The 26001-nt window shown below is 39.8% G+C and overlaps 1 protein-coding gene across 2 annotated transcripts in view; it reads left to right on the top strand.

The window, feature by feature from the left end:
- The window catches only part of ULK4 (unc-51 like kinase 4), a 511648-nt gene that overhangs the window by 84256 nt on the left and 401391 nt on the right, over positions 1–26001 (top strand). For both annotated transcript variants that reach the window (XM_024753918.1, XM_024753910.1), the window contains 3 exons: positions 5360–5467; positions 11360–11443; positions 21045–21206. In XM_024753918.1, the coding sequence (XP_024609686.1) occupies positions 5360–5467; positions 11360–11443; positions 21045–21206 (354 nt within the window). The remainder of the gene's footprint in view (positions 1–5359; positions 5468–11359; positions 11444–21044; positions 21207–26001) is intronic.

Raw genomic sequence — 26001 nt, 5'->3', positions numbered from 1 at the left:
GCCATGGCTCACGGACACAGCCTCTCCGCGGCATGTGGGATCTTCCCGGACTGGGGCACGAACCCACGTCGCCTGCATCGGCAGGCGGACTCTCAACCACTGCGCCACCAGGGAAGCCCACAGTTTTCCTTTTTAATATTAATATTTCTTTAAATTTTTATAGAACAAGTGGAAAATCTATACAAATAACATTGCAGGGAAACATTATTTGTTGTGTATTGTTTAGTGGTATCCAAAGTTAATTTTTGCAAGTGAGATGTCATGTTGCTGTGGCATTACTGGCATAGATTATATGATGTTTGTCAATTTACAGGACACCGAGCTCCAAAGCAATTTCTTTTATGCTGGAGGCAGTTCAGTTTTATCTCTTTAAGGGTCTGCAGCATTAAAATGTTTTTAATTTCCTGTGATGCTTACTGATACAAAATGCCGGCGGATGATAAAATGGAGAAAGGCTATATGTCCCTGCTATGAATTTTGTGAAGCAGAAAGTTGGATCTGGATTTTGAATTTAGTATGAGGTTGACTTGAAAAGAAGTAAACCTTTTAGTCTGAGATAATTGTAGATTCACATGCAGTTGTAAGAAATAGTACAGAGACACTGGGTATACTTCATCCAGTTTTCCCCGATAGTGACATCTTGGAGATCTATCGTGCAATATCACAGCCAGAATATTGACGCTGAGATAGTTAATGAGAACAGTTTCATCCCCACAAGGATCACCCTTATTGCCCTTTAAAACCACACCCTCTTCCCTCTGTCTCGTGCCCCTCCTTCCATCCCCTGGCGACCACTAATCTGTTCTCCAGTTCTGTACTTCTGTCATTTTGAGGATGTATGAATGGAATTGTGTGGTCTGTAACCTTTCAGAGTTGGCTTCTTTTCACTTAACGTAATTCTCTGGCTATTCATCCTGGTTGTTGCACGTGTTAGCAGTTTGTTACTTTTTTTTTTATGATTTTTTTTTTGATGTGGACCATTTTTAAAGTCTTTACTGAACCTGTTACAACATTGCTTCTGTTTTATGTCACGGCCCTCTGGCTGCGAGCCATGTGGGACCCCAGCTCCCCGACCGGGGATTGAACCCGCACCCCCTGCATTGGTAGGCAAAGTCCCAACCACTCGACTGCCAGAGAAGTCCCAACAGTGTGTTACTTTTTATTGCTTAATAGTATTCCTCAGTATGGCTGTACCACGGTTTATTTAACCATTTACCTGATGAAAGATACCTGGATCATTCCCAGTTGGGTTAGTTACAAATAAAGCTGTTGTAAAATTGATGTACAGATTTGTGTGTGGATGAAAGTCTTCATTTCTCTGGGATAAATGCTGATGCGTTTCAGGGTTCTCTGGTAAGCTGCATGTTCAGTGGTTCATTTGTGTTTTAGAGAAACTGCCGAACTATCTGTACCATTTTACATCCCCACCAGCAATGGTATGAGTGATCCAGTTTCTCTCCATCCTCAGCAGCAGGTGGTGGTGTCACTCTTTTATTTTTGCAGTTCTTATAGGTGTGCAGTGATGTCTCATTGTGGTTTTAATTTGCATTTCCCTGATAGCCAGTGATGTTGAACATCTTTTCACGTGCTTATCTGCCAGTTGTATAGCTTCTTTGGTACAATGTCTCTGTGCTTTTGGTATCAGATCTACTCTTTGCCTAGATTCTGAAGACTTTATCTTATTTTTTTACTTCTAGTTTTCTGTTTTACATTTAAATCTATGATCCATTTTGAGTTGATATTTTGTATAAAGCGTCAGATGACTTAGGTTGATGTTTCCTTTTTGTTTTTCCTGTGGAGAGCCATTTGCTCCAGCAACATTTCTTGAAAAGATTGACTTCCCTCTGTTGTATTGCCTTTGCACCTTTGTCAAAAGTCAGTGGGCCATACTTGTATGGAGCTAGTTCTGGATTCTCTGTTCTGGTCCATTGATCCGAGTGCCTGTTTCTCTGACGATGCCACACAGTCTTGATTACTGTAGCTGTATAATAAGTCTTGAAATCAGGTGGAGCAGTTTCAACCACCTTATTCTCCTTTTTCAAAATTGTTTTGGCTCTTCTGACACTTCTGCTTTCCACATGAACTGTAGGATAATCTTATTGATATCTACCGAAAAAATCTCGCTAGGATTTTGATAGGAATTTCAATAAACCAAGCTGTCAGTTTGGGGGAAATGGACATCTTTACCGTGAGTCTTACTATATATGAACATAGTATATCTCCTTTTTGTATTCATTTATGAGATGGTCAGTCAGGAGCCGCCACAAGAGGAGAGAGAGGAGAGGCTCAGGAAAATAAAGTTTATTATGTTTACAGGTCCTAGAGACAGGCATGGCATACAGGGCCATATGGAAAAACGCCAAGGTGGTCAGGAGGCAGAAAAGGGGAGTGCTTAAGCCATAGCCTTTATTGGGGTTTGCACGGGAAAGGCGAGGCAGGATAAACACCTTAGAATTGGCTAGTCTGAATAATTTCAGCAGGCTTTGGGCTATAGGAAGAGTCTCTCGTTGCGTGGTACCTGGTCCTGGGATGATGAAGGCGAAGAATATTGCCTCCTGAGGTATAAGGGCCAGATAGAGGAGGTATGGCTCTGGATTGGCGGGTTTGCATATTAAAGACATGCTCTCCTGGGCCTTTGCTACCTCTGAGAATTGGCTGGCCCTGGGAGGGTAGGGTCATTCTCTCCCCAGCCAGAAAGGTTTTTTTAAGATGTCAAAGCATCATATTGTACAGAAAATAAAATACACAGACACACACACACACACACGCACACACACACACACACGCACACACACACACACACGCACACACACACACACACGCACACAAACACACACACAAATACATCTTTTCATTTATTTAGCTTGTCTTTGATTTTTTAAAAAACAACATTGTTTATATTTATATTATACATAACTTTGTCAGTCTAGTGGTGTCATCATTTTACCCATTCAAGTGAAGTATAGAAAACTTATCTCCCTTTTCAACATTTAACCTCCCTCATTTTTATATAGTTGTCTTAAATATATCCTCTAAATACATTTAGAACCAAATCAAGCATTTTCCTAACATTTACTTCAACCATCCAACATAACTTAGAAAACTTAATAGGAGGCGAAAAGCCTATTGTATTTACCTGTATTTTTGCCTACCATGTTTTTGCTTCCTTCCTAATTTTCCAAGGTTCTTTTTTTTTTAATAATTTCCTTTCTCTTTAGAATACTTCCTTTATCTGTTCTTTTATGATAGGTATGCTGGTGACAAATTGCTGTTTTTGTAGGTGAAAAGAAAAGGCTGAACATTGTTAATTTCAGATGGGTTCAAGGTAATACTAGTGGATGATCAGTACGGGTTGAAAGAAAAGGAAAACTGTGTGTAGAAGTGACCTGCAAGGGCTAAAGTGATGTATATGATTCCTTTTTCCTCCTCAACCACTTTATATGGGGGATTCACTGTGTGTAAGGCAGTGGGTGGTGGGAGTTACACAAGGTGGTATCCCTGTACAGGGGAATACTACTCAGCAGTGAAAAAGAATGGACTATGTATAAGCATAACAACATGGAAGAATCTCAAATGCATTATGCTAAGTGAAAGAAGCCAGACAAGAATGTATAGTATATGATTCCATTAACGTAAACTCTAGAAAATGCCAACTAATGACAGAAAGTAAATCAGTGGGAGGAGAGAAAGGTAGTGAAATGGAGGGATAACCAAGGGAACTTGAGGAAACACTTGGGGGTGTTGCTGTCTTGATTGTGGTGGTGATTTCACTGGGACGTGCGTATGTCAAACATATCTAATTGCACACTTTAAATATACGCAGCTCTGGAAATTCCCTGGCGGTCCAGTGGTTAGGAGTCGGCACTTTCACTGCCGTGGCCCTGGGTTCAATCCCTGGTCGGGGAACTAAGATCCTGCAAGCCTCACGGATGGCCAAAAAAAATGCAGCACATTGTAGGTCAGTTGTAACTCAGTAAAGCTGTTCAGAAAAACCCACATCAACAAGCGTTCCTCCCATGCATGACTATTGTGCAGCTCCCTGATGTGCAACTCCAACTTGTCCACACTCTTGTTTTACAGTACGGGACCAGTGATTACATGCTGGGATGTTGTAGCATCGTCAAATTGCTCTGAAAGTTTTTAAGTGCTCAGTTTCAAAACTTTTTAATTTAAAAAAAAATTTATTTTATTTTTTGTTTATTTATTTTTGGCTGCGTTGGGTCTTCATTGCTGCGCACGGGTTTTTTTCTCTAGTTGTGGTGAGCGAGGGCTACTCTTCGTTGCGGTGCGCGGGCTTCTCATTGCCGTGGCTTCTCTTGTTGCGGAGCACGGGCTCTCGGTGTGCGGGCTCGGTAGGTGTGGCTCACAGGCTTAGTTGCTCCGTGGCATGTGGGATCTTCCCAGACCAGTGCTTGAACCCATGTCCCCTGCATTGGCAGGCGGATTCTTAACCACTGCTCCAACAGGGAAGCCTTAATTGGTTTTTAAAGTGAGATATAATTGACATGTAACATTGTATTAGTTTTAGCTGTACGACCTAATGTTTTGATATATGTTCAATTTAAAAAGTTATATCTTGTCACAGTAAGAAATCATCTTGTTTGTACACCATGTTTTCAGTTGCACGCACTGTTTCGGAGCAATGCTTCACACTATTTATATGCAGTTTTTTCCCATCTCATTCTATATGTATCATTCTGAAACCGTTATACCCTGCTTCATGGCCACAGTATCATTTGATTAGCCTGTGTTCTGGGGTATACGTTCTGGCATGGAGCACATGGGATTTTCTCAGCGTGAGTCCTAGGAAATTAACTAGATCTGATAAAACATGCTGCCAGATTTCGAAGTGGATTACAGTGGAATGTTGGTATAATGTTGCCCCGCTTGTAATTTTGAAGGAATCACTTAAAAGTTTCATGCAGTGTAAGAATTTTTCAAACTGGGGTGCGCTGGAGCATCCCAGGGATCTGGCATGGGAAAATCTGTGTTCAGATTCTGGTTTCCAAGTGGACTGGATGGCATGGGGGCAAGCTGCTGCAACTCTCTCAGCCTAGGTTTTTTGGCTTTAAAGATAGAGCAACGGTTCCCTCACAGAAGATTGGCGATATAGTGAAAATGCTTGGTACCTGATAAGTGCTGTAAGTCGGTAAGTTTATTTCACTGGGTGTATTTGTATCTTCGTCTGGGAGAGTTACTGTTTTTTCCCTTCAGGAATAAGGCCCGTATATTGAAAATAATTTGGAAACCAGTTCTTAAAAATGCAAGGTGAATTTTGTAGAGTGTCTTGCCTGTTACATATAGGCTAAAGAACCAAGAGATACACATGAAATAATATACTTTTTCCCTCTCTTTTCAGGCAGTTACTCTCTTAACCGAATTAATTAGGGAAAACTTCAGGAACAGCAAATTAAAACAGTGCCTTTTACCAACCCTGGGGGAGCTGATCTATCTTATAGCCACCCAGGTAAGATTGTCTGGTTAACTCTGTTGTTCTTTGATGTGTTCTGACATATCATGGCGGATATCAAAATCAAAGTTTTTTGATTTTGCCCCTTTGAGCACACCTAAGGAGTTTAGGAAAATTTTTACCTCTGGAGGAGAGAGGCTCTCAGTGTCTTTCTGACTCTTCTTCTATCTCTCCTTGTCTGTCTTCCCTCTCCCCCAGTGCCTCTTTTTCTTTAAAGTGTAGGAGATTCTCAGGCTGTATTTTAAAACCAGTGGACCAGAGTCCCCAAAGTACTTCCTAGGTTGCTGCCATCTTTGACTCCTTCATGCAAGAGGGTCCTGTTGGTTCTCCCAGTGTAAAAGCGCCATTATTATTTAAAACACTATGTGTAAATATAGCTCTTAACATGGCATGAGAATTTGTGACTGCAGAATTGGACCTCTTATATTTCGGAATATATTGAATAGATATAGATAAATTATGAGTTATTCATTTCATGTGATGCTCTGAGTGTTTTAATGAGCACCAGTGAGTTACAAGTTAATCAAAAGTTCTCTCCTTGTACTTATGTTTTGCTTCTAGAACTTGCTTAAATGTTATATAACCTGAGTATCCTTAGTATCTAAATTGACTTTCTGGATGATCATCATTTTAAGGCAATTAACTTAATTACTATAAAACATCAGTATTTAAAATCATTTAGTTCCATGCTTAGTATTGATAGCCTGTACCGCAAATCTCACCTCCTTAGTCTTCGTTTTCATAAATGTCTTGGCTCTTCCTGGCCCTTTACATGTCAGAATAAATTTTGGAATCAGATTGTCCAGTTCTGAAATCATCTTTTGAACCCTGCATTGACTATACAGAAATACTGCTGTCTTTGTGATTTTGAGTCTCCTAATGCATGTTCGGGATTGTACTGCATCTATGAGGAAAGCATTAGCACGTTTATGATATGTTGTCCTTTAATGCACACAAAAATGGTGTTTTCATATATTTATATTAAAAGATTTTTCATTTAAGTCATTTAAATTATTGGGTTGGCCAAAAAGTTCGTCATCTTAACAGAAAAACCCAAATGAACTTTTTGGCCAACCCAATATATTTCACTCATAAAGCTTTTGTACATTTAGCTTGGCTGAGTTTATTCTCAGGTAATTTTATATTTTGAAGAGATAACACACTCATGAAACTAGAAAACTTGGAAGTATAGTAAGGTATACAGAGAAGGGTCTCTTTTCTATTTTTGTCCCCCATCTGTGTAGTTCCCCAATAAATAACCATTACGATTACTTTCTTATATTTACAGCATTAGTTTTGCACAAATGAGTGATTAGAAATGTAGATTCTTACTTTGTCTCATTTTGTATAGCAAGTAGAGCAACATTTTTCACTTAATAGTTATACAGTATTAAAAACAGTGTATGGCGATACATACACTGGAGCTATTTCTTAATACTTAATATGGATGTCTTTCTCAGTTAGTACTTAGAGCTCCCTCCCTCCTCCTCTTGCACTGGAACATTCTCTTGTGTGCTAAGTTTTGTGAAAGACAGTTTTCCTTGCAGTTCTTCGGGGGTGGGGCTGGAGAGTTTATATTGATTTTACTCTTACCTTGGGCCCTGGAGGCCTTGACATCAAAGCTCAAATTTACCAAGTTCTGCAGGCCCTCAGAATAAAAGCAAACTTCAGTGCTCTGTTTATCCCTTCATGCTTGCAGCTAATTTTTGGCTTGATTATTCTTTGTTTTCTTGTCAGCTCTCTGAGGCATTTTAAGGATACAGAATAAAACTGCTTTCCTTAGAAGAAAGGTCAGGTATCTCAGACCACAGGAAGTGTGGTCTGCCATCTTATCATGGGTGGGAGTCTAGTCCAGTTTTTGGGGGGGAGGCATGTGTCCCATTTTTTTTTTACCTTTCCCCCCAGCTTAATTGAGGTATAATTGGCATACCATAAACTGCACACGTTTAAAGATTAAAATTTGATCAGTGCTAATATATGTATACATCTGTGAAACCATCACCACAGTCAAGATAATGAAAATATCTATCGCCTCCAAAAGTTTTCTCAGCACCGTTTGTTACCCCTCCCTCCTGCCCCTCTCCCCACCCCCAGGCAACCGCTGATTGCCTTCTGTCATATAGACTAGTTTGCATTTTGTAGAGTCTTATATAAATGGAATAATGCAGAATCATATTTCTGTTGGTTTCTAAAAGTAGATCTAGAGAATCATTTCCCTTCGTTCTCACTTTAATTGGATGTAAGCTAGGCTGTTTTAATAAAGGGATGATTCTGTGGCCATGACATTTGACCACATTTTATGATAGCAAACCAGAAAAGGAAGTTATGTCCCTGGACCCACACAAATCACTAATATTTCATGAGATGAGGCTGTTTGTGGCGTTGTCACTTAGCATATAGGTAAACCTTAACATCTCAGGTCAGTGCTGACGTAGTGAGACTGACCTGAAGTGATCTATGTATACGCACACACACATACGTACATACATGCATATCGTATATAATGTAGACACCTAAGTCCTGTCCTTTTGATTCTCTGGTAACACCCTAAGGTTATAAGCATGAGAACAGAAGACCAGACTGTGATTCTGACGAGGATATTATGAGGCAACACATTTATAGTTTACGTATTTTTTTTCCTGACTTTTGTCAAGGATACATATCACATTGAGGCCAGGTATTCTTATATTTTGTCCTTTTTGTCCAGCCCATAATCATTTCCGGATGATCTCCTTGCTTCACTCTTGTGTCCATTGAAGTCTTCCCCAGACATCAGCCAGAGTGAGCCTGTTAAACCCATGAGACTCTGCCGTTGTCACTCCTCAGAGCCCTCCCATGCTTCCTGTCTTCCCGGTTGTCACAGCTAAATCTCCAGTTACCTTCTGGGCTCTTGTGAGCTGCCTCCCCAGTCCCCATAGGACCTCTGCCCTCACTACCCTCTTACTTGTTTCCTCCTCCCAGGCGCACTGCCCTCCCCTCAGTTCCCTGAAACCCCTCGTACCCTGATCCTGCCTCCACACCTTTGCATTTGCTGTTCCGCTTGCTTGCATTGTTTTCCCCCTAGATGTTTACAGTTTCTCTCTGTTCACGTGGATTCCTGCAGAGAGCCTTCTCCTGGCCCTGAACAATGTGAGATGGAGGCTCTCTGACTACAGTCTTCCTCTAACCCCTTAGCCTGCTGTGCTTTTCTTCCTTTTTTTTTTTTAATTAAAAAAGTTTTTTTATTGAGGTATAGTTGATGTACAATGTTGTGTTTAATTTCTGCTGTACAGCAAAGTGACTCAGTTTTTTATATATATATTCTTTTTAATATTCTTTTCCATTATGGTTTACAACAGGATATTGAATATAGGTCCCTGTGCTATACAGTAGGACCTTGTTTATCCATTGCTATGCTTTTCTTTATAGCGCTCATCACTATCTTGACTTGTTTATTTTGTTTAATGAAAAAAAACTTTGTCCCCCACTAAATACCATTAAGACAGCTTGCTCACAGCTGTGTGGCTATTGTTTAGAAGAGTTCCTGGCACACAGTAGGTGCTTTTTTCCACTCATGAACTGCACCAAGGCCAATGGGACTGGAGGGGAATGAGCAGGAAGCAGGGCTGCAGAGACTGGCAGGGACGTGACCATGGAGGGCTCCTCGGCCAAGTCGGATGCCTGGGTCTTGATCCTGAGAGCAAGGGGAAGCCGATAAAGTTTTAAGAAGGGTAAGGGTGTCATCTGATTTAAGTGCCACAAAGATGACTCTGCTTTATAAGTGGAGAATAGAGTGGAGGATGGTAAGAGAGGCTTCTGGATCCTAACGGACAGTAAGTGAAGCAGGAGCAAACTTAGGAGAGGAGTGGGCATTTCAGAAAAGAGAACGTCGATAGGGCTGAATGTCCAAGAAAGGGGACCACAGAGTCCCCTGGCTTGAGTGACACGAAAGTCACCGGTAACCCAAAAAGAGCTGTTTCGTGTATTTATTTATTTAATGTGGAGTGAGTGAGGCCGAAGAAGTCAGACGGCAGCGTGTTGAGGATTTAGGGGGAGGTGAGGACACTTGAGGAAGTGAACGTAAAGCTTAGGATGGTTGTGGGAAAGAGCGGAGGGGCGAGGGGCTGTTGTGAGAATGGGAGACAACAGGGGGCCAGATCAAGCTGGCGGAATAGAAGGACGTGGAGCTCACCTTCTCCCACAAAGACATCAAAAATACACCTCCAGGGGACTTCCACTGCCGGGGACACGGGTTTGATCCCTGGTCGGGGAACTAAGATCCTACATGCCACGTGGCCCAGCCAAAAAAAAAGAAAAACATCTACATGTAGTTCTCACGGCACTTCTGAAAATGGGAGAGGACAGTGAGTCTGTTCTAGTGGAAATGGAAGGGGTCCCGTGGAGATAGGGCATCGAGCACTTAGGAGAAATAAGGGATGGTCCAGACCCTAGTGACCCTGAAGAAAGCAGGGTGGGAACGGGCTTGTGAGCCCACGTGGAAGGGGTGGAGGAGCCTGTCCTGCTGTAACCACTGGGTATGAGCGGCAGCTCGCTGCAGGTGGAGGTGAGGTAGTAGTTCCTCTCTCAGCACTTTCATGGTCTCGGCGGAGGAGGAAAAGTAGGTGAAGTGATGGCAGGGCCGCGGGATTGAAGTACTGTGGTCCTGTAGGAGAGGGAATTGGTCAGAGAGAGAGATGGGCCTGGAGAGTGACGTGGAAGGTCCCTGGGCTTACTGATCCTAGGTCCTTTGTGGACTCTGTGTTCTTGGTGTCACCCTTCCAAGAGCCCAGCTGTCTGAGCGCAGGCCTGGAGAAAACAAGCCACTGGCTCCCTCTAAGGTTGAGTTTCCCCAGGCCCAGGACAAGGGCACTCCAGAGGGTGAGGTCATTCAGGCCTTTGGCAAGAGTGATTAAATGATAGACCAGGAATCTAAATGGCTGTCAGGGAGGGTTGGGGATAGACTGGGGGAAAGAGAAGGGGTGGGGGAGGGGAGACGGGGAGCAGAGTCCAGTGATGTTAAGGAGAGGTTGTGGTGGGCCTCTTGAATAAATGAGCTGGAAGGGAGGAAAGTTGTGTTTGGAAGTTGAATTGGGTGCTGAATTCGCGATTTTTGGGCTGGAGCAGCTCTGGATGGTAATGTCTAAATTATGACCCTATGTGCAATTCCATGATAAAGGGTACAGTTTTAATGGGTCACAATTCTCATCATGGGTATTAAATACTTTTGGATCTGTAAGGTACCAGTTCTAACATTTGGACAATCTTAAAGAAACATTCTAAGCAGAGCTGAATTTCTTCTGCTATAAAAAGATTATTTTTCACTTTTCTCTGTGGCCCCTGGTTTAGTTTGTGATTTCATTTGATAGGTTCCAGGAGTGTTCTAGTGGTTATCTCTCTAATTTGGTTCTTCTGTGAAAGAATTTTTCCTGATGTCATTAAAATCAGTGTACCCGCTAATCATAATTGCTGACTTGTATTGAGCTTTGTCTTGCTAGGTAGCATCCTGAGTTTTACTAGTTCCTGTGGATTATCTGGAGATATTACTCAAAGCTGTGCGTTCTGTGCTTTCCAATCGTTACAGATAATGTCATACCTTTTAGGTAGGAGTAGCAGTGGAATGGTTTCTCTATCGACCAGGTCATACTGTCATTTCTTAGTTCTCTCCATCTAGCTACTGCTGAGGGGATCTTATCAACATCATATACAACATAATGAGAAACAGAAGAAATACCTTGTATGTACAGTGCAGTAAAAGACCCCCTCATCAGGTCATAATTGTCAGGCTGTACTTTCAATAGAATGTTAAGAAGTTTTAGGTAGTTTGTATATATGAAACCGAGCCTTTTTCTTGAAAGGGTTAATATCTTTTGTGCTATTAGCTTCACTGCCTTTCCTTCCACTTCATTTTAGGAAGAAAAAAAAAAGAAGCCCCGAGAATGCTGGGCTGTTCCCTCGGCTGCATACACGGTGCTAATGAGGTGCCTTCGGGAAGGGGTAAGCCTCCTTTGTTGTCCTCTGTAGACGCTTGCAATTGTAATAACCCTTCAGGCACTGTGTGAGGATTGTAGCCCGCAGCAGTGCAGGAGCCTGTCAACCAAGCAGTGAGTGTACTGCTCCTGAATTTAAGTAATGCCGACAAGCCACTGTGAGCCAGGGACCTACAGTGGATCCAGTGTAAAAACGAACTCACTCTCATTCACTTGTTTAAATGTCTTGCTTTTTAAGAGGTGATAGCAAATATCAACAACCTAACTAGTTCTCAACAACACATACTTCATCCTCCCCTCTCTTTTAAAGTTATCAATACAACTGTTTAACAGGCAAGGTGTATGCAGAGAATTTTCTGCGAACCTCAACATCCCTGTGATTATCTTGTCAGGTTGCCATTTTGTGGTTCAGAAACGGGGAAGCTGCCACTAGTATCTGTTGATTTTAATATTAAGTAGTAATTATTATGTGATGTGGGTTTTTTTTTTTTCAATTTATTCACATCCCTTCTCATGCTATTGTTAATGGCTGAAAACCAGCCAGCTGGCCAAACAACCAACCTGAATACGTAGCTCCTGTGTGTAATTGTGTAGAGGATTTAGTAACTGACCTAGAAGGTTGGCATTTTTCTGTTTGCTTTAAACCTTGACATTGTTTCACCCAAGGCAGAGCCATAAGCTAAAAACATTCCTTAAGGAATGAAAAAAAACACATGTCAGAATAAACATCTTTCTTTTGAGTTCATTACTTCATGCGTTACATGGTAATGGAATGATGTCCCAAGTGTAGAAGAATCTCTGCAAGGTTTTCCCCTGGTGATCCAGAAAGGAGGTGTGAACACTTACCCACCTGTAGGGTTAACTGTGTAGTCAGTTGTCACTGTGGGATGTGAATGAAGCCAGTATTCTTTACTTTATCAACAATATGAGAATTAAGTTATTTTTATCTCTAGTCAAAAGACATGTTTGGATTTATCATTCAAGGCCTCAAGCTAGGCACACCTGGGGGCACATGGATGAAGAAGGTGGAATTTCTATTCATGCACAGATCCTACCTGTTGTGGGAGCTAAGATAAAAATATAAAGTGGAATCTGTCAAGTACATTCATGCAAAAGAATAAAATACGGGAGCTCAAAGGAGAAAGGAGTCTTCTAGAAATTTTTTAAATGGTGTAAAGAAATTTTAAAAACTTTGTGTCTTTAATTTATAAAACTTAGATTAATGCCTAGTAAAAGATGATCAATTCTAATCCATGAGGTGGTATCCTTTATTAAATATATCCTCCCCACCCCCTCCTGTGTTTTCATTGAGTACATACTGTAAAGAATAGCGTTTGAGGGCTTCCCTGGTTAAAAAAAAAAAAAAAAAAAAAAAAAAGAATAGTGTTTGATATACATGTGTATTGTTAACAAGTAGTAACTGTAAAATAGCGATGTAGCTGATGATATGGTTAATGAATATACACACTTGCCTTTTGTCTTGGTATGTATGACAAGTCTTGTATACTTTTCATTAAGAGGGAGAAAAGTCCAGAACTCTCTAATTTATGAAAATTTTATATGTTTGAAAAGCATTTAAGTGTATACTTTGGCAGCATGTACACTAATATTGTCCCTGTTAAATAAATTCAGAGGTGATCATCCCCCCCTAAAAAAGGATTTCTGTCCTTACAAAAATAATTCAATTGTAGCAATTCTTCAGCATATTTGTCTAATGTATTCAGGACATAGTTGAGGAAAAAAAATTTTAAGCCACTTCAATGATTAAAAAAAATTGTTTTTTAATGTAGAAAACTGTTTTCCCAGCCCCTACTGGTATTTCTGAATGTAGGTTCTTTAATAGTGAAATGTATCTCATATACAGAAGAGTATATGAAATGTAGGAGTATGGTTAAAAGCACACACTCTGACCCACTTACTCTATTTAAAAAAAAGGGAGAGGGGACTTCCCTGGTGGTGCAGTGGTTAAGAATCCGCCTGCCAATGCAGGAGACATGGGTTCGAGCCCTGGTTCAGGAAGATACCACATGCCGCAGGGCAACTAAGCCCATGGGCCACAACTACTGAGCCTGCACTCTAGAGCCTGTGGGCCACAACTACTGAAGCCCTTGTGCCCTAGAGCCTGCGTGCTGCAACTACTGAAGCCTGCGTGTCGCAACTACTGAAGCCTGGGGCCCGTGCTCCACAACAAGAGAAGCCAGTGCAATAAGTCCGTGCACTGCAACGAAGCCCCCACTAGCTTCAACTAGAGAAAGCCCGCACGCAGCAACGAAGACCCAAAGCAGTCAAAAAACCCAAAGAAAACAAAAAACAAAAAACGCCAAGGGGAAGTCACCGGTTGCTTAGAGAATTTTTCTGTCTCCCTCTAGGATTGCAATTTGTACTTTCTTTCAAAGAGTAAACAGTATTCTGAGTTTGGTGATAAACTTTCCCAAGGTTTTCTTAAAATTGTTTTCTCTTTTTACTTTCCCAAGTTTTTCTTTATAGTGTTTCCCTTTTTGATTGTATTGCTAAATATTACGTTGATTGAGTCTAAATGCTGAACTCTATAAATGGACTGGCACTGTGTTCTTTTGAGACTTAAGTTTTTTGCTTAAAGTTAGGTTGAGATTGGTACATGCTGATTGTGTAAAGTGTTTGTACCACTGAATAGTATGTTGTTGATGTGTGCCTCAGAGACACACGTGTGTATCAGTTTATACTCACACCAGCAGTGTATAGGAGTATCCATTAACTCACATCTTCTTGAACATTTGATATAGTCAGACTTTAAGTTTTTGTCAGTCTCGTGGGCATTAAATTGTTTCTCAAAGTAGTTTTAATATGCATTTTCCTGATTACTAATGATAATGACCATCTTTTTCTACTTATTTTGGTTTCTGTAGTTTTTCCTGTTTTGAAAATGATTGTCTTAATTTTTTCTGTTGCTTTGTAGGAATTCTGCACACTTTCATTCCCACCCTCCCACCCACCCAGCCTATTGTTATAAAATGTTTCAAGTATTAGAAAAGGAAAGAAAACTATAACGATCACCTCTATTTTCGTCACCTAGGTTCAACTGTTATCGTTTTGTCCTCTTTGCTTTGTTGTAATATGTGTGTGTATATATCTTTCCATATGTGTGTATTTATTATTTATTCATTCATTTATTTTCTGAACTGTTTGAAAAAAATTCAGATGTCATGGTACTCCACCCATAGGAATTTTTAAAAAATGTATTCTGGATATTAACTTTTTGTTGTTTATGTGTATCCCAGATACTTTCTAATTTGTGTTTGGTCTTTTCATTTTCTTTACAGTGTCTGTTGATAAGCAGAAGTTCCTGATTTGAATAGAAATTTATCAATCCATTCCTTTATTATTTGTGTTTTTTATATCTTAAGAAAAGCTTCTCTCCTCCAACTTCATTAAGATGGTCTATTACATATTTCTTCTAAAAGTTTTATATTTCCTTTTTCCCTTTAGAAGTTTAATCTATTTGTAATTGTTTTGTGTGTGTGGTGCTATGTGTGGATCCAGTTTTAGTTTTTAAAATAAACATAATCTGTTATCCCAGCATCACTTAACTAAAAGTCCATCTTCCCACGGCTCTGCAGTGTACCTCTGTCATGTCAATGTGCATGTCTCTTGTCTTTATTTAGTTCTGTTGGCCTATTATCTGTACCATGCTGTCTAAATTAATAGTATTTATTTTTAATAATTTAAAAATATAGAGGGGCATTTTTTCTTACCATTTTAATCTTTTTCATGAGTTTCTTAGCTTTTTTTGGTTCCTTTTTACTTAAAAAGTTGATTCTAAAAGTTATATGCAAGTTCACCTGTTGGGATGTTGATTGAGAGTATATATCTATGAATAAATTTGAGGAGAATTGGTTGATATTAGTGAAAATGGAAGGCATACTCAGTGAGAAAACTAAAAAGAGAATGACACATTTGGTTTAGAAAACACTGGAATAAGATGATTGAAGTTCCTTTGAATTCCTGATGACATTCAGCTAATGTATTTAATTCATTGCTTAAGTTAACTCTCTCATGTACAGCTCCCGTTCTTTACAGGTAGCGTTTATGAAACATATTATGTACTGGCTGCACACAGGAAAGGCGAAAATGATTAAGACACTGCCGTATCTTCATTTATTTGGAAAGAAAATTTTTTTTTAATCCCTGGTTCAGTATGCCATTTATTGTTGTTTTGTAACTACATTTGCTTTTTTTTTTCCTTTTTCTTTCTTGTGTAGTTACTAAGACATTTAAGGCTATTAACTTTCAACCTAGTGTTAGCTGTATCCCATTGTTTTGACATGTAGTGTTTCCATTATTATTATTTTATAGATAATCCCTAGTTTAAAATTTTATCTTGGTCCAGGGTTGTTTATGAGATGGTTTAAACTTTTTCAAGTGGGTGGGATTTTATTGCCTCTTTTTTCTTTTGTTGCAATAACAAAGTTGCATTACTGTAAAGATCAAGAATGTGGTCTGTTCTATTTCTCTTGTATATTTTTAAATTGTGGTAAAATATATATATATATTTAATATAAAATTTACCATCTTAACCTTTAAGTATATAGATAAGTACATTCACATTGTTGTGCTATCTCTGTTGTTATTAAACATATTGAGATTTTTTTTGCCTAACTTAATTGACTTCTTTTTTCACTTTCAAAACTTAGCAATGTACCTTTTTGGACATGGGCCGTTGATTCTGGTTTGTACTCCCTTTTCTCCTCCCTTTAATCTGTGCATTGAGAGAAAAGCGGAATGGAAATTTTACTTTTTTGTTTTAATTGATATGTAGACTTCTTAGAAGACAATTTTAGTTTTAAATTATACATATTGTTTTTGTTCATTGTGCATAGATGACTAGCTTTGCCATGGGAGATTCAGACGTGTTTTAAGGGTTTTCCAGTCAAATACCTTGGGACACACTGGGTTAAACAAGGTTGAATAGTTTCGTTTGTAGTTAGTACTTTTCAGAGCTTTTATTTACTTTTTTCAGAGCTTTTAATTACGAATCTCCATGGGCGCATATCGAATGCGATGTTTTCAAAGTTATTTGCCCACAGACCTACCTTATCCTGTGGCATGCTGTGAGATCCACTTAGGGAGAGGAAGATAGTCTTACACTGGGGCTGTCATGAGTTTGTTTAAATAGTTTTCAGTAGGTTTTCTCTTTTTCAAAAGGTTACCTAAGAGATTATGACCTTGCTTTCCAAACAGGTCAACCTGTTATGATTTCTATAATTTTAACAATGGTAATAGAGATGTGAGTCAAATGCCTTTGATCTTGTTACAGATGTAAACGCCCAGGTGGAAAGAGGGGAAGTATTTAGAGTGAGAGACTTAAGGTGGAACATGCAAAAAAAAAAAGAAGATCTGGTATAACTGTTTTAAAAAGAGTGTGGCAGTATAGAAGAAAAGGTACCCATGATGACACTGAGTCATCGTTTCAGAGTTGGGGCTGGCATTTCGGAGACCTTGAGCTGGGAGTCAGAGGATATGGATTTCAGTCCCAGGTGTGCCACTCTTGAGTAGTTTGATACTGGCCAAGCCCTGGGGCCCCAGCTGATGTTTTGTATAAGGAAAGGTACCTGTGTTGGTTGATCTTCCACGTGCTTCTGACTTGGGCCCTCTTTGACAGCTTTCCATTGCATTGCTTTGACCTACTGTAGACAATAGCAAAGAGCAGTTCTCCCCTTGGTATCATTGCTGTATTGATCTCAGGAATATTTGGCATTGAACTTAGATGGCATATGTTCTGTATGTGCATGGAATAGGGAGGCTGAGAAAGCTGGCTTTTCTTGAAGGTAGTTATTTTTATCTGGGTAGGTAGCAACCTACTGTACAGTGCGCACAGAAGCTGGAAATAGTACCTAGAGTGTTTCCACGTGTTTAGAGGAGATTAATTTATGCATTTGTATCTAATCAACCACCTCTTTTTTTATAGCTTGCATAAGAGTCTGTATATAATTATGGGTGCTGAACTGACACCTGGCGTATGTTAAAATGTGAGGTTCAAAACATAAATGGTTGGCTTTATTATTCATTTCTGAACAAGAGCTTATTAGATAATTTTGATGTAACAAAATTCTTTTAAGAGGAAATTGAATTTTCAGTTTTAGTGCTTTTTAAAAAAGAAAACTATTGGTAAATTGCTTGTATTTAATTAGGAAAAGATGGGGCTTGAATTAGAATGTATAGAGGTGTTAGCCATTATATGTATTATCTTTGAAGTGTTTTTAGACACTAGTTAACGAAAATGAGAGAGAAGTTAAAATTCTTGATACTGGATAAAAGTGAAAATGTACAGCTGTATTTTCTGTTTTTGTAACTGTCACAGTTTAAGTTTAATCTTCCTAATAAAGAATGTGTGTGCCATCAACATTGGGTTCTCTGCGGGTACGCACAGTTCTCCTCGCCTTTATGTAGTGAAAGTGAGCAACATGTATGTGGAATAGGAATGATGCAGGGTTTCTTGTGTTTTTCCTTTTAATATCACTATTCATAATATTTGGAATGCTGTTATTAGTAGGACGCAATACTAAGTATGGAGTTACCTAATGTGTCTTGAAGCAAACCTTTGAGAATGGCACAAAGAAGCGATCCTGAGTTTTCACTGAGTAGGGAGTAGACCAGCTTCCAGAGACTTGGTGGGGTAAGAGGCACAAAGTATGGTATGTTCACTGCTAGGGTGAGGTTTATACCTCCTCTTCGCCTGCAGCAGATAATCTTCAGGGGGAAGCTCCACAGGGTTCTACGATTTATATTGGTTCGGTTTCTCTGTAGGTTAGTTTTCATGTTCCTTTAACTGTTTTATCCCATTACATGCTTTGTAAACTTAACAAATTCTACACCCCTTTTGTTTCTTTCTCATTTAATACCTGTCTTTATGTTTTTTCTATTTATCTTTTTATTATTTAATGGTATTGTGTTTAGAGGGAGTGGTATATGTATGATTTTAAATCTTTGGTATTTGTGGATACTTCTCTCATGACTCAGTATGTATACGTACTTAGGGGGAAAGAAAGGTGAATTCTGCCATTGTTGGGTGATGTGCTTTTTTTCTTATAGTAGCTCAAGCTTGTTAATCTGATAGATATAGATATAAATCTGTGTTCATGCTGATTGTTTTTTGTCTTTTTTATCAGAGATAGGGATTTAAATTGTTTTTCAGCTTTATTGAGGTATGATTGACATAAAATTGTAAGATATTTGAGGTGTACGAAGTGATGATTTGATATATGCATACATTGTGAAAGGATTCCCCCACTGAGCTAACACATCAGTCGTCTCATATTTTATCCCGTTAATCTTTTTTTGGGGCTGGGGTGAGAACATTTAATTCTTCTCTTTTAGCAAATTTCAATTATACTATATTGTGTTATCAACTAGAGTCACATTGTTTTACATTAGATCCCTAGACTTTATTCATCTTACAGGTGAAAATTTGTACCTTTTTACCAACGTGTCCCTATTTTCCTCACTTTTACCTTTGCTTTTTTTTTTTTTAAGAATGTCCCTTTTCTTTCTTTCTTAAATTTACTTTTTAATATTTATTTATTTATTTTTACTTTTGGCTGCATTGGGTCTTTGTTGCTGTGCATGGACTTTCTCTAGTTGCGGCCAGCGGGGGCTACCCTTTGTTGTGGTGCTAGGACTTCTCATCGTGGTGTTAGGGCTTCTCATCGTGGTGGCTCCTCTTGTTGTGGAGCACAGGCTCTAGGCGCGTTGGCTTCAGTAGTTGTGTCTCGTGGGCTCTAGAGCGCAGGTTCAGTAGTTGTGGCACATGGGCTTAGTTGCTCCGTGGCATGTGGGATCTTCCGAGACCAGGGCTTGAACCCGTGTCCCCTGGTGGATTCTTAACCACTGCGCCACCAGGGAAGTCCCTTACCTTTGTTTTTTTTTTGTTTGTTTGTTTGTTTGTTTTTTGCGGTACGCGGGCCTCTCGCCGCTGCGGCCTCTCCCGTTGTGGAGCACAGGCTCCGGACGCGCAGGCTCAGCAGCCATGGCCCACGGGCCCAGCCGCTCCGCGGCACGTGGGATCCTCCCGGACCGGGGCACAAACCCGCATCCCCTGCATTGGCAGGCGGACTCTCAACCACTGCGCCACCAGGGAAGCCCTTTACCTTTGTTTTTGAAGGGTGTTATTGTTGGATATAGATTTATAGGTTGACAGTTATCTTTTTTCTTTTTCTTTTTGTACTTTAAAGATTGTTCCACTGTTTTCTGGTTTGCATTGTTTCTGATGAGAAGTCTCCTGTCATCCTTATTTTTGTTAGGTCATGTGTTAGATAATCTCTACATAATGTGTCTTTTTACTCTAGCTGCTTTTACAGATTTCTCCTTATTACTGGTTTTTAGCAGTTTGATGATGATGTACCTTGGTGTGACTTTTCTTTTTTCTACTTGAGGTTCATTGAGTTTCTTAGAGTGTGAATTATTAATTTTCATAAATTTGAAAAAATTTCAGCCAGTAGTTCTTCAAACAAATATTTTTTCTGCCTCCCTCTGCCCCCTTTTGGGATTCTCATTGCACATACATTAGGTTGTTTGAAGTTGTCCCACAGTTCACTGATGTTCCAATGCTTTTTTCTTTTTTACCCAGTCTTATTTCTTTCTGTGTTTATTTTGGATAGTTGTTTCTTTTTTTTCTTTTTCTTTCTTCTTTTTTTTTTTTTTTTTGCTAAGTGTTGTGTCTTCACTAATCATTGAGTCTGCAGAGTCTAATAATGTTAATCCATTTCAGTGTATTTTTCATATAAGACATTATAATCTCTAGCCCTTGGATTTAGGTCATTTAAAATTTTCTGTTTCTTTCCTTATGCTTCTTTCTTCTTTCTTTCTTCTTGAGTGTATGGACTGTATTTATAGTAGCCATTTAAATACTTTTTTCTTATTCTGTCACCTGTGTCATTTCCCTTAATTAAATTTTCTTTTCATGAGTCATATTTTCCTACTTTTTAGTGTGTGTGAATTTAATTGGATGTCAGATGTCATGATTTTTATGTTGGGCACTTCTGTTTCTTTATAGCCTTTTAAGTACTTTTGTGCTTTTTCTTGGACTCATTTAAGTTACCTGGAAACAGCTTGATCCTTTTTGAGACTTTTAAGCATTCTTAGAACAATCCAGAACAGCCTTTAGTCTAAGGGCTGATTTGGTCACACCACTGGTGCAGTCTCTTTCTTCGGGCTTTCCTTGATGCCCTGTATTTAGGTGGTCTTTAGCTTATTGGTACACTAATTATTTCCAGCCCTGAGTAATTTCTAAAGATTGTTCTGCATACTCCTTATGATTTTAAAATTATCTTCCGGTTTTTATGTTATGCTGTAAGCTATAATTGTGTATTTTCCAGATTATTTCAGCCTTTTTATTGAAATACGTGGAGAATTATGTTATGCTAGGTTTAGTGATTAACCAAATGTAATAGTCTTATAATAGCCTGAAAAAATGACCACACCTCCTAAAACACCTAACACATCCAGGGGCGCTCTTGGTATCAGGGCTTTATGTATAAAGCAGTGATTATGAAGAAATGATGTGTATATATTTCTCATCCTAAATAATACCTATTTAATTTTCTCATTGTTTTCTACTCCTTCTCTCTCTCTAGGAAGAACGTGTCGTGAATCACATGGCAGCAAAGATTATTGAAAATGTCTGCACTACCTTCTCTGCTCAGGCCCAGGGCTTTATTACAGGAGAAACTGGGCCTGTTTTATGGTACCTATTCAAACATTCTACCGTTGATTCTCTTAGGATAACTGCAATATCGGTAAGATGGAGCATCTTTTGGGGATATATTTGCATGTATTTAAATACCAAGCTTGAAGAACTGTGCTAGATACAGAGTAAATTTCATTGGATAGGTAGAAATCTCAGAGTAACAGTTGGTGAGAACAGTAATTTGATTTTCTCCTGAAGCAGGAGGACTGTCAGGAAATTCCAATAGGATCTTGTGTGACCATGAATTACAGTTTCAAAAACTATTTGGAGGTGATAGTGGAAAACCACGGCAGTGGTTAGGGTGCAGGATTTGGTTTGGTATATTTCTAGTGTCCCTTGACTTTTCCTGTTAGCTCCCTCTTTCAGACTTTACATTAAATGGGTTTATCATGTGGTTCAAATGAATTCATATTAATGTTCAAGCATCTGTGATTTTGCAGTTTCTGTATTTTGATTGGTTGTCTACTGCTTTGCTTCCATGGTTATAATGACTTGATGTAAAGGATAATTATGTATGAAGATGTGTTAACCTGGTTGTATCAATTTAATAGTCGGTTGAACAGACACAGGCCTTTCTCATATGATTTATTTATATATTCTTTTTGATCACCAGTCTTATCTGGACTCTCAACGTTATCTGGTACCCTCCCTGTATTTCTCTAGTCTCCTCATTCTTGTGCTTCTCACTGTGCCAATTTCAGACCTTATCCTCTTTCCTTAACCCTCCAATCCCATGTTTTCCCTCCTGCCTCCTCAGTAAATGGCTTCCCCCTCAGTAAATACTTCCCAGAGAAAAATGGAGACATCCAGCGAAAATTATCCCAGTGTCTGTCTTACACATCTTTGGACCTATTTGCATCCACAACTGTCCTGCCTCAGTTCTTTCTCTCCTGTTACAGCTGACGAACTGTCCCTTCTCCTGTCAGAGACAAACATGTCCATGATTCTTCTATCTCTTCTTTTTTTGAGAATCTCAACTCAAATGGTTATTTTTGCTCTATCCTAAATCTTTACCCTCTCCTTGTGTACTAGATCTTTCTAATCAGTGTTCAGGTGTTCTTTACCACATTAAAAATAAAAAGACACACATAAAAACATATCCAGAGTTTCTTAGGAGGTACCTCCATCCCTCCTCCCCCCCTCCCCCGCACCCCACCCCAGCCATACTTCTTTAAAGGGTTATTGCCACAAGCTTGCTCCTTTCTGGCCTGTTTTCTCTTCAACCCTATCTGGTATCTGTCCTAAAAACACTAGTGAACTTTCTCAAGCCATCTTTGAGTCACATCTTAAGGCATTCGTTTTAATCCTGGGCCTTTAATTAAAATAACCTTGCTTTAATTGGGTTTGTGTTATCATTTTCATTTTTATGTTCAGCATGACTTCTTTTCTTGGCAGAGATTTTTTTCCGCTTGTTCCCACCAAAGTCTCACACCTTCTAGCTCTTTCTTCGTTTGACACATTAAGCTTCACTCTTCGATCTTGGGCTTTTTATATTTTGTTCTTAGTGTTCATCTAATTTATTAATTTTTCACTGTAATTTTTCCGATTTCCTCCAAAATGTCTCTTCTTTTCTGCTCCAGGATCATGTTCAGTATCATATGTTATATATTGTTTTCATATTTCTTTAGTCTCCTTCAGTTTGAAACAATTCCCCAGTATTTTTGGGAACTTCATGTCATTTACAGGTTTAAAGGACACAGGGCTTGTATTTTGTAGGGCAAGGCTCGACTTGGGTCTATATAGTGTTTTCCCGTTAAACCTCCTTAACATCATTGAGGACACTTACCTGTAGCATATGCCTCTGTGATCATTGCCATATGATGACCATCTGTTTCATTCCTTTTATATCAGAGATTGGCAAATACTTTCTATAAAGGGCCAGATGATATGTATCTTGAGCTTTGATGGCCACATATGGTCTGTGTTCCATATTTGTTTGTTTTCTTTAACACTTTAAAAATGTAAAAACCATTGTACATTGTTCTCATGAGCTGTACAAAAACAGGCCTTTGGTATTGGTTGGAATTCTATTTTAAAGACGCTCTTTCCCTTCTCCCACACGTATGTGTGTATTTATATCCTTATGATCATGGATACCTTTTTTTATTTTTTTTTTTGCGGTACGCGGGCCTCTCACTGCTGGGGCCTCTCCCGTTGCGGAGCACAGGCTCCGGACGCGCGGGCTCAGCGGCCATGGCTCACGGGCCCAGCCGCTCCGCGGCATGTGGGATCTTCCCGGACCGGGGCACGAACCCGTGTCCCCTGCATCGGCAGGCGGACTCCCAAGCACTGCGCCGCCAGGGGAGCCCCGTGGACACCTATTTTATTCAATGAATTGTAATGTGATACTACTATTACCACTATTATCATTTATTGTTTGGATGCTCAGGTCATCCTAGAAGCCTTACAAGCTGGCTTTTGTGTCCCATTGACCTATTTCTTTTTTTTTTAAATAAATTTATTTATTTATTTTATTTTTGCTGCGTTGGGTCTTCGTCGCTGTGCGCGGGGTTTCTCCGGTTGCAGCCAGCAGGGGCTACTCTTCATTGTGGTGCGCAGGCTTCTTATTGAGGTGGCTTCACTTGTTGTGGAGCATGGGCTCTGGGCACACAGGCTTCAGTAGTTGTGGCGTACAGGCTCAGCAGTTGTGGCACACGGGCTTAGTTGCTCCACGGCATGTGAGATCTTCCTGGACCAGGGCTCGAACCCGTGTTCTCTTCATTGGCAGGGGGATTTTTAACCACTGTGCCACCAGGGAAGCCCCCATTGACCTATTCCTATCATCGATCACTTCCTTACTTTCTGACACCATGCAGTTTCTGGGCCACTTTTGTACTTGCTCTGCCAGCCCTGGAACCAATCATTTCTCCAAGGGACCTTTGGTATTTAGAAACCGCGATCAGAGTGCTGTGCTTATTGCTATGGGGTGTTATTGTTTTCAGGCCTTCTTAGTATTCAGAGCTAGAAAAAAGTATATGTACTGATAATACACACGCATATAGAATTGTTCTTATATCTATCATTGTGGGTATTTGGAACAAAACTCATGCATTCATATTGATACTTCCCATTTGAATCCCATACTTAGGATTCTTTTCAGCCTTCCCATTTTCTGTGTTTGTAAATCTAATCTCATGCAGAAACCTGGTTTCAGTTACTCTCAGTATATTTACTGATCTGTTCAATCAGTTAATTTATTCAGCATAACAGACTCCATCCACTCTGGCCGCTGCCTCTGTGTCATTCTCTTTCTCCCGTGTCACTGCCGAGTGTGTCCTGAGCCACTTGTGCTCAGTGCTCCCATTCCCCTCTGACCTCTTTCCTCAGAATCTGATGTATTGCCCTTGGGAGGGGAAGGTAAGGGAAGATAGACTAAGGAAAACAAAGGGTTAGGTATCATTTTTGATGCTTTATCTTCCCTAATTCCTTCCCCTTCGCTGTTTACATCCAGCCAGTCGACCTGTCCTCTGACTCTAATTCATATACTGCTCAGATCTGTCTGCCTCTCTCTGCAGCTCTGCTGCTGCCTCCATAATCCAGGCCACCACCATCTGTCACTGAGACCAGTGGAGTGGCCTTAACTGGTCTCCCACGGCCAGTTTGCTGCTCCACTAGTTCCATTTTCCATACAGGGTGAACTTCATAAAATCACATCTCCTCTTCTTACTGCTCTGCTAAAACTTTTCAGCATCTTAAAATTTATTTTTAAAGGACGATAATACTAGATAAATACTACAGAGTACTAAGTAGAAGCTAAGAATTGGCAAGTGCTTTGAGTTTCAGGACAAAATTTAATGTTTAAAGCAATTAGCACATTTTGTGGGGTAAATTAGTTGTGCTAGCTTATTTTACTGTAATCCCTTATAGATTGTAAACTCCTGGAAAGCCAGGACTGTGTTTTGTTCATCTTTCTATCAGTTTGAAGCCAGGTCTTTGGTTGCAGGTTTGGACTTTCCCTGCAAAGGTTGATATGGAGCCTCTTGTCTCACGTCATGAGGGGAGGGCAGGAGGTTGATAACATTAAACGTTCTTCTTTACTTGGGCTACAAGGGGAAATAGGCCACAAAGGTCCTGCTAATAATAGAATGGGGAATACAGTATGAGATCATTGTTTGGGGATCCTAAAACAAAGTTATTCTAACATCATAATCTTAAGAAAATTTCACCTGCCTTAAGAAGATTCATTAAAGGTTGAGGATATAGAAACTGAACAGATTCCTAGAGGGATGACAGTTGAATTTTCCCCAGCACGCCCTACAGAGCTGAACTTCTTTTTTGGTTTCTTTTCCGATAACAACCTCTCAGGAATGTGCTCTGGAGGTTAACGTACCCATTTAGTGATAAAGATCAGAATTCTTCACATGACTTTCAAGATGTTGGGTGATTTTTGCCTCTGCCTACCTCTTTTGTCACATCTCCTAACACTCATTCCCTCACTTACTGTGCTTCAATGACACATGTTCTGATATTTTCAAGAATTTCCAAGCACTCTTCGGCCTCAGGACTTTTCCCCTTGCTATTCCCTGTGCCCGGGATGCCTTCCTCCGGCTTTTCACATGGCCGATTCTTCATCTTTTAGTTCTCAGCTTAAATGTTACCTCTTTCATCAGGGTGTTTCTTGCCCCTCGTGTCTCTTTGTATTTTCTGTCATAGCAGTCAACACAGCTGTATTTATGCAACCTATGTATGCACATCATCATACATTCTGTTAGGAGGTCAGTTCTGGGAAGGTAGGGACCCTGTTGCCGTTGTTCCCTCCTGAACACGTGTGGTAGGTGCCCGGTGGATATCCGTTGACTTGATGGCTGCAAGAGCAAGGCTGGAGGATGGTGTCATCAGTGCTG

Source organism: Neophocaena asiaeorientalis, unplaced genomic scaffold, assembly GCF_003031525.2.
Source record: "Neophocaena asiaeorientalis asiaeorientalis breed wild unplaced genomic scaffold, Neophocaena_asiaeorientalis_V1.1 scaffold121, whole genome shotgun sequence".
Classification (NCBI taxonomy): domain Eukaryota; kingdom Metazoa; phylum Chordata; class Mammalia; order Artiodactyla; family Phocoenidae; genus Neophocaena; species Neophocaena asiaeorientalis.
This window is presented reverse-complemented; position numbering and strand designations above follow the sequence as displayed.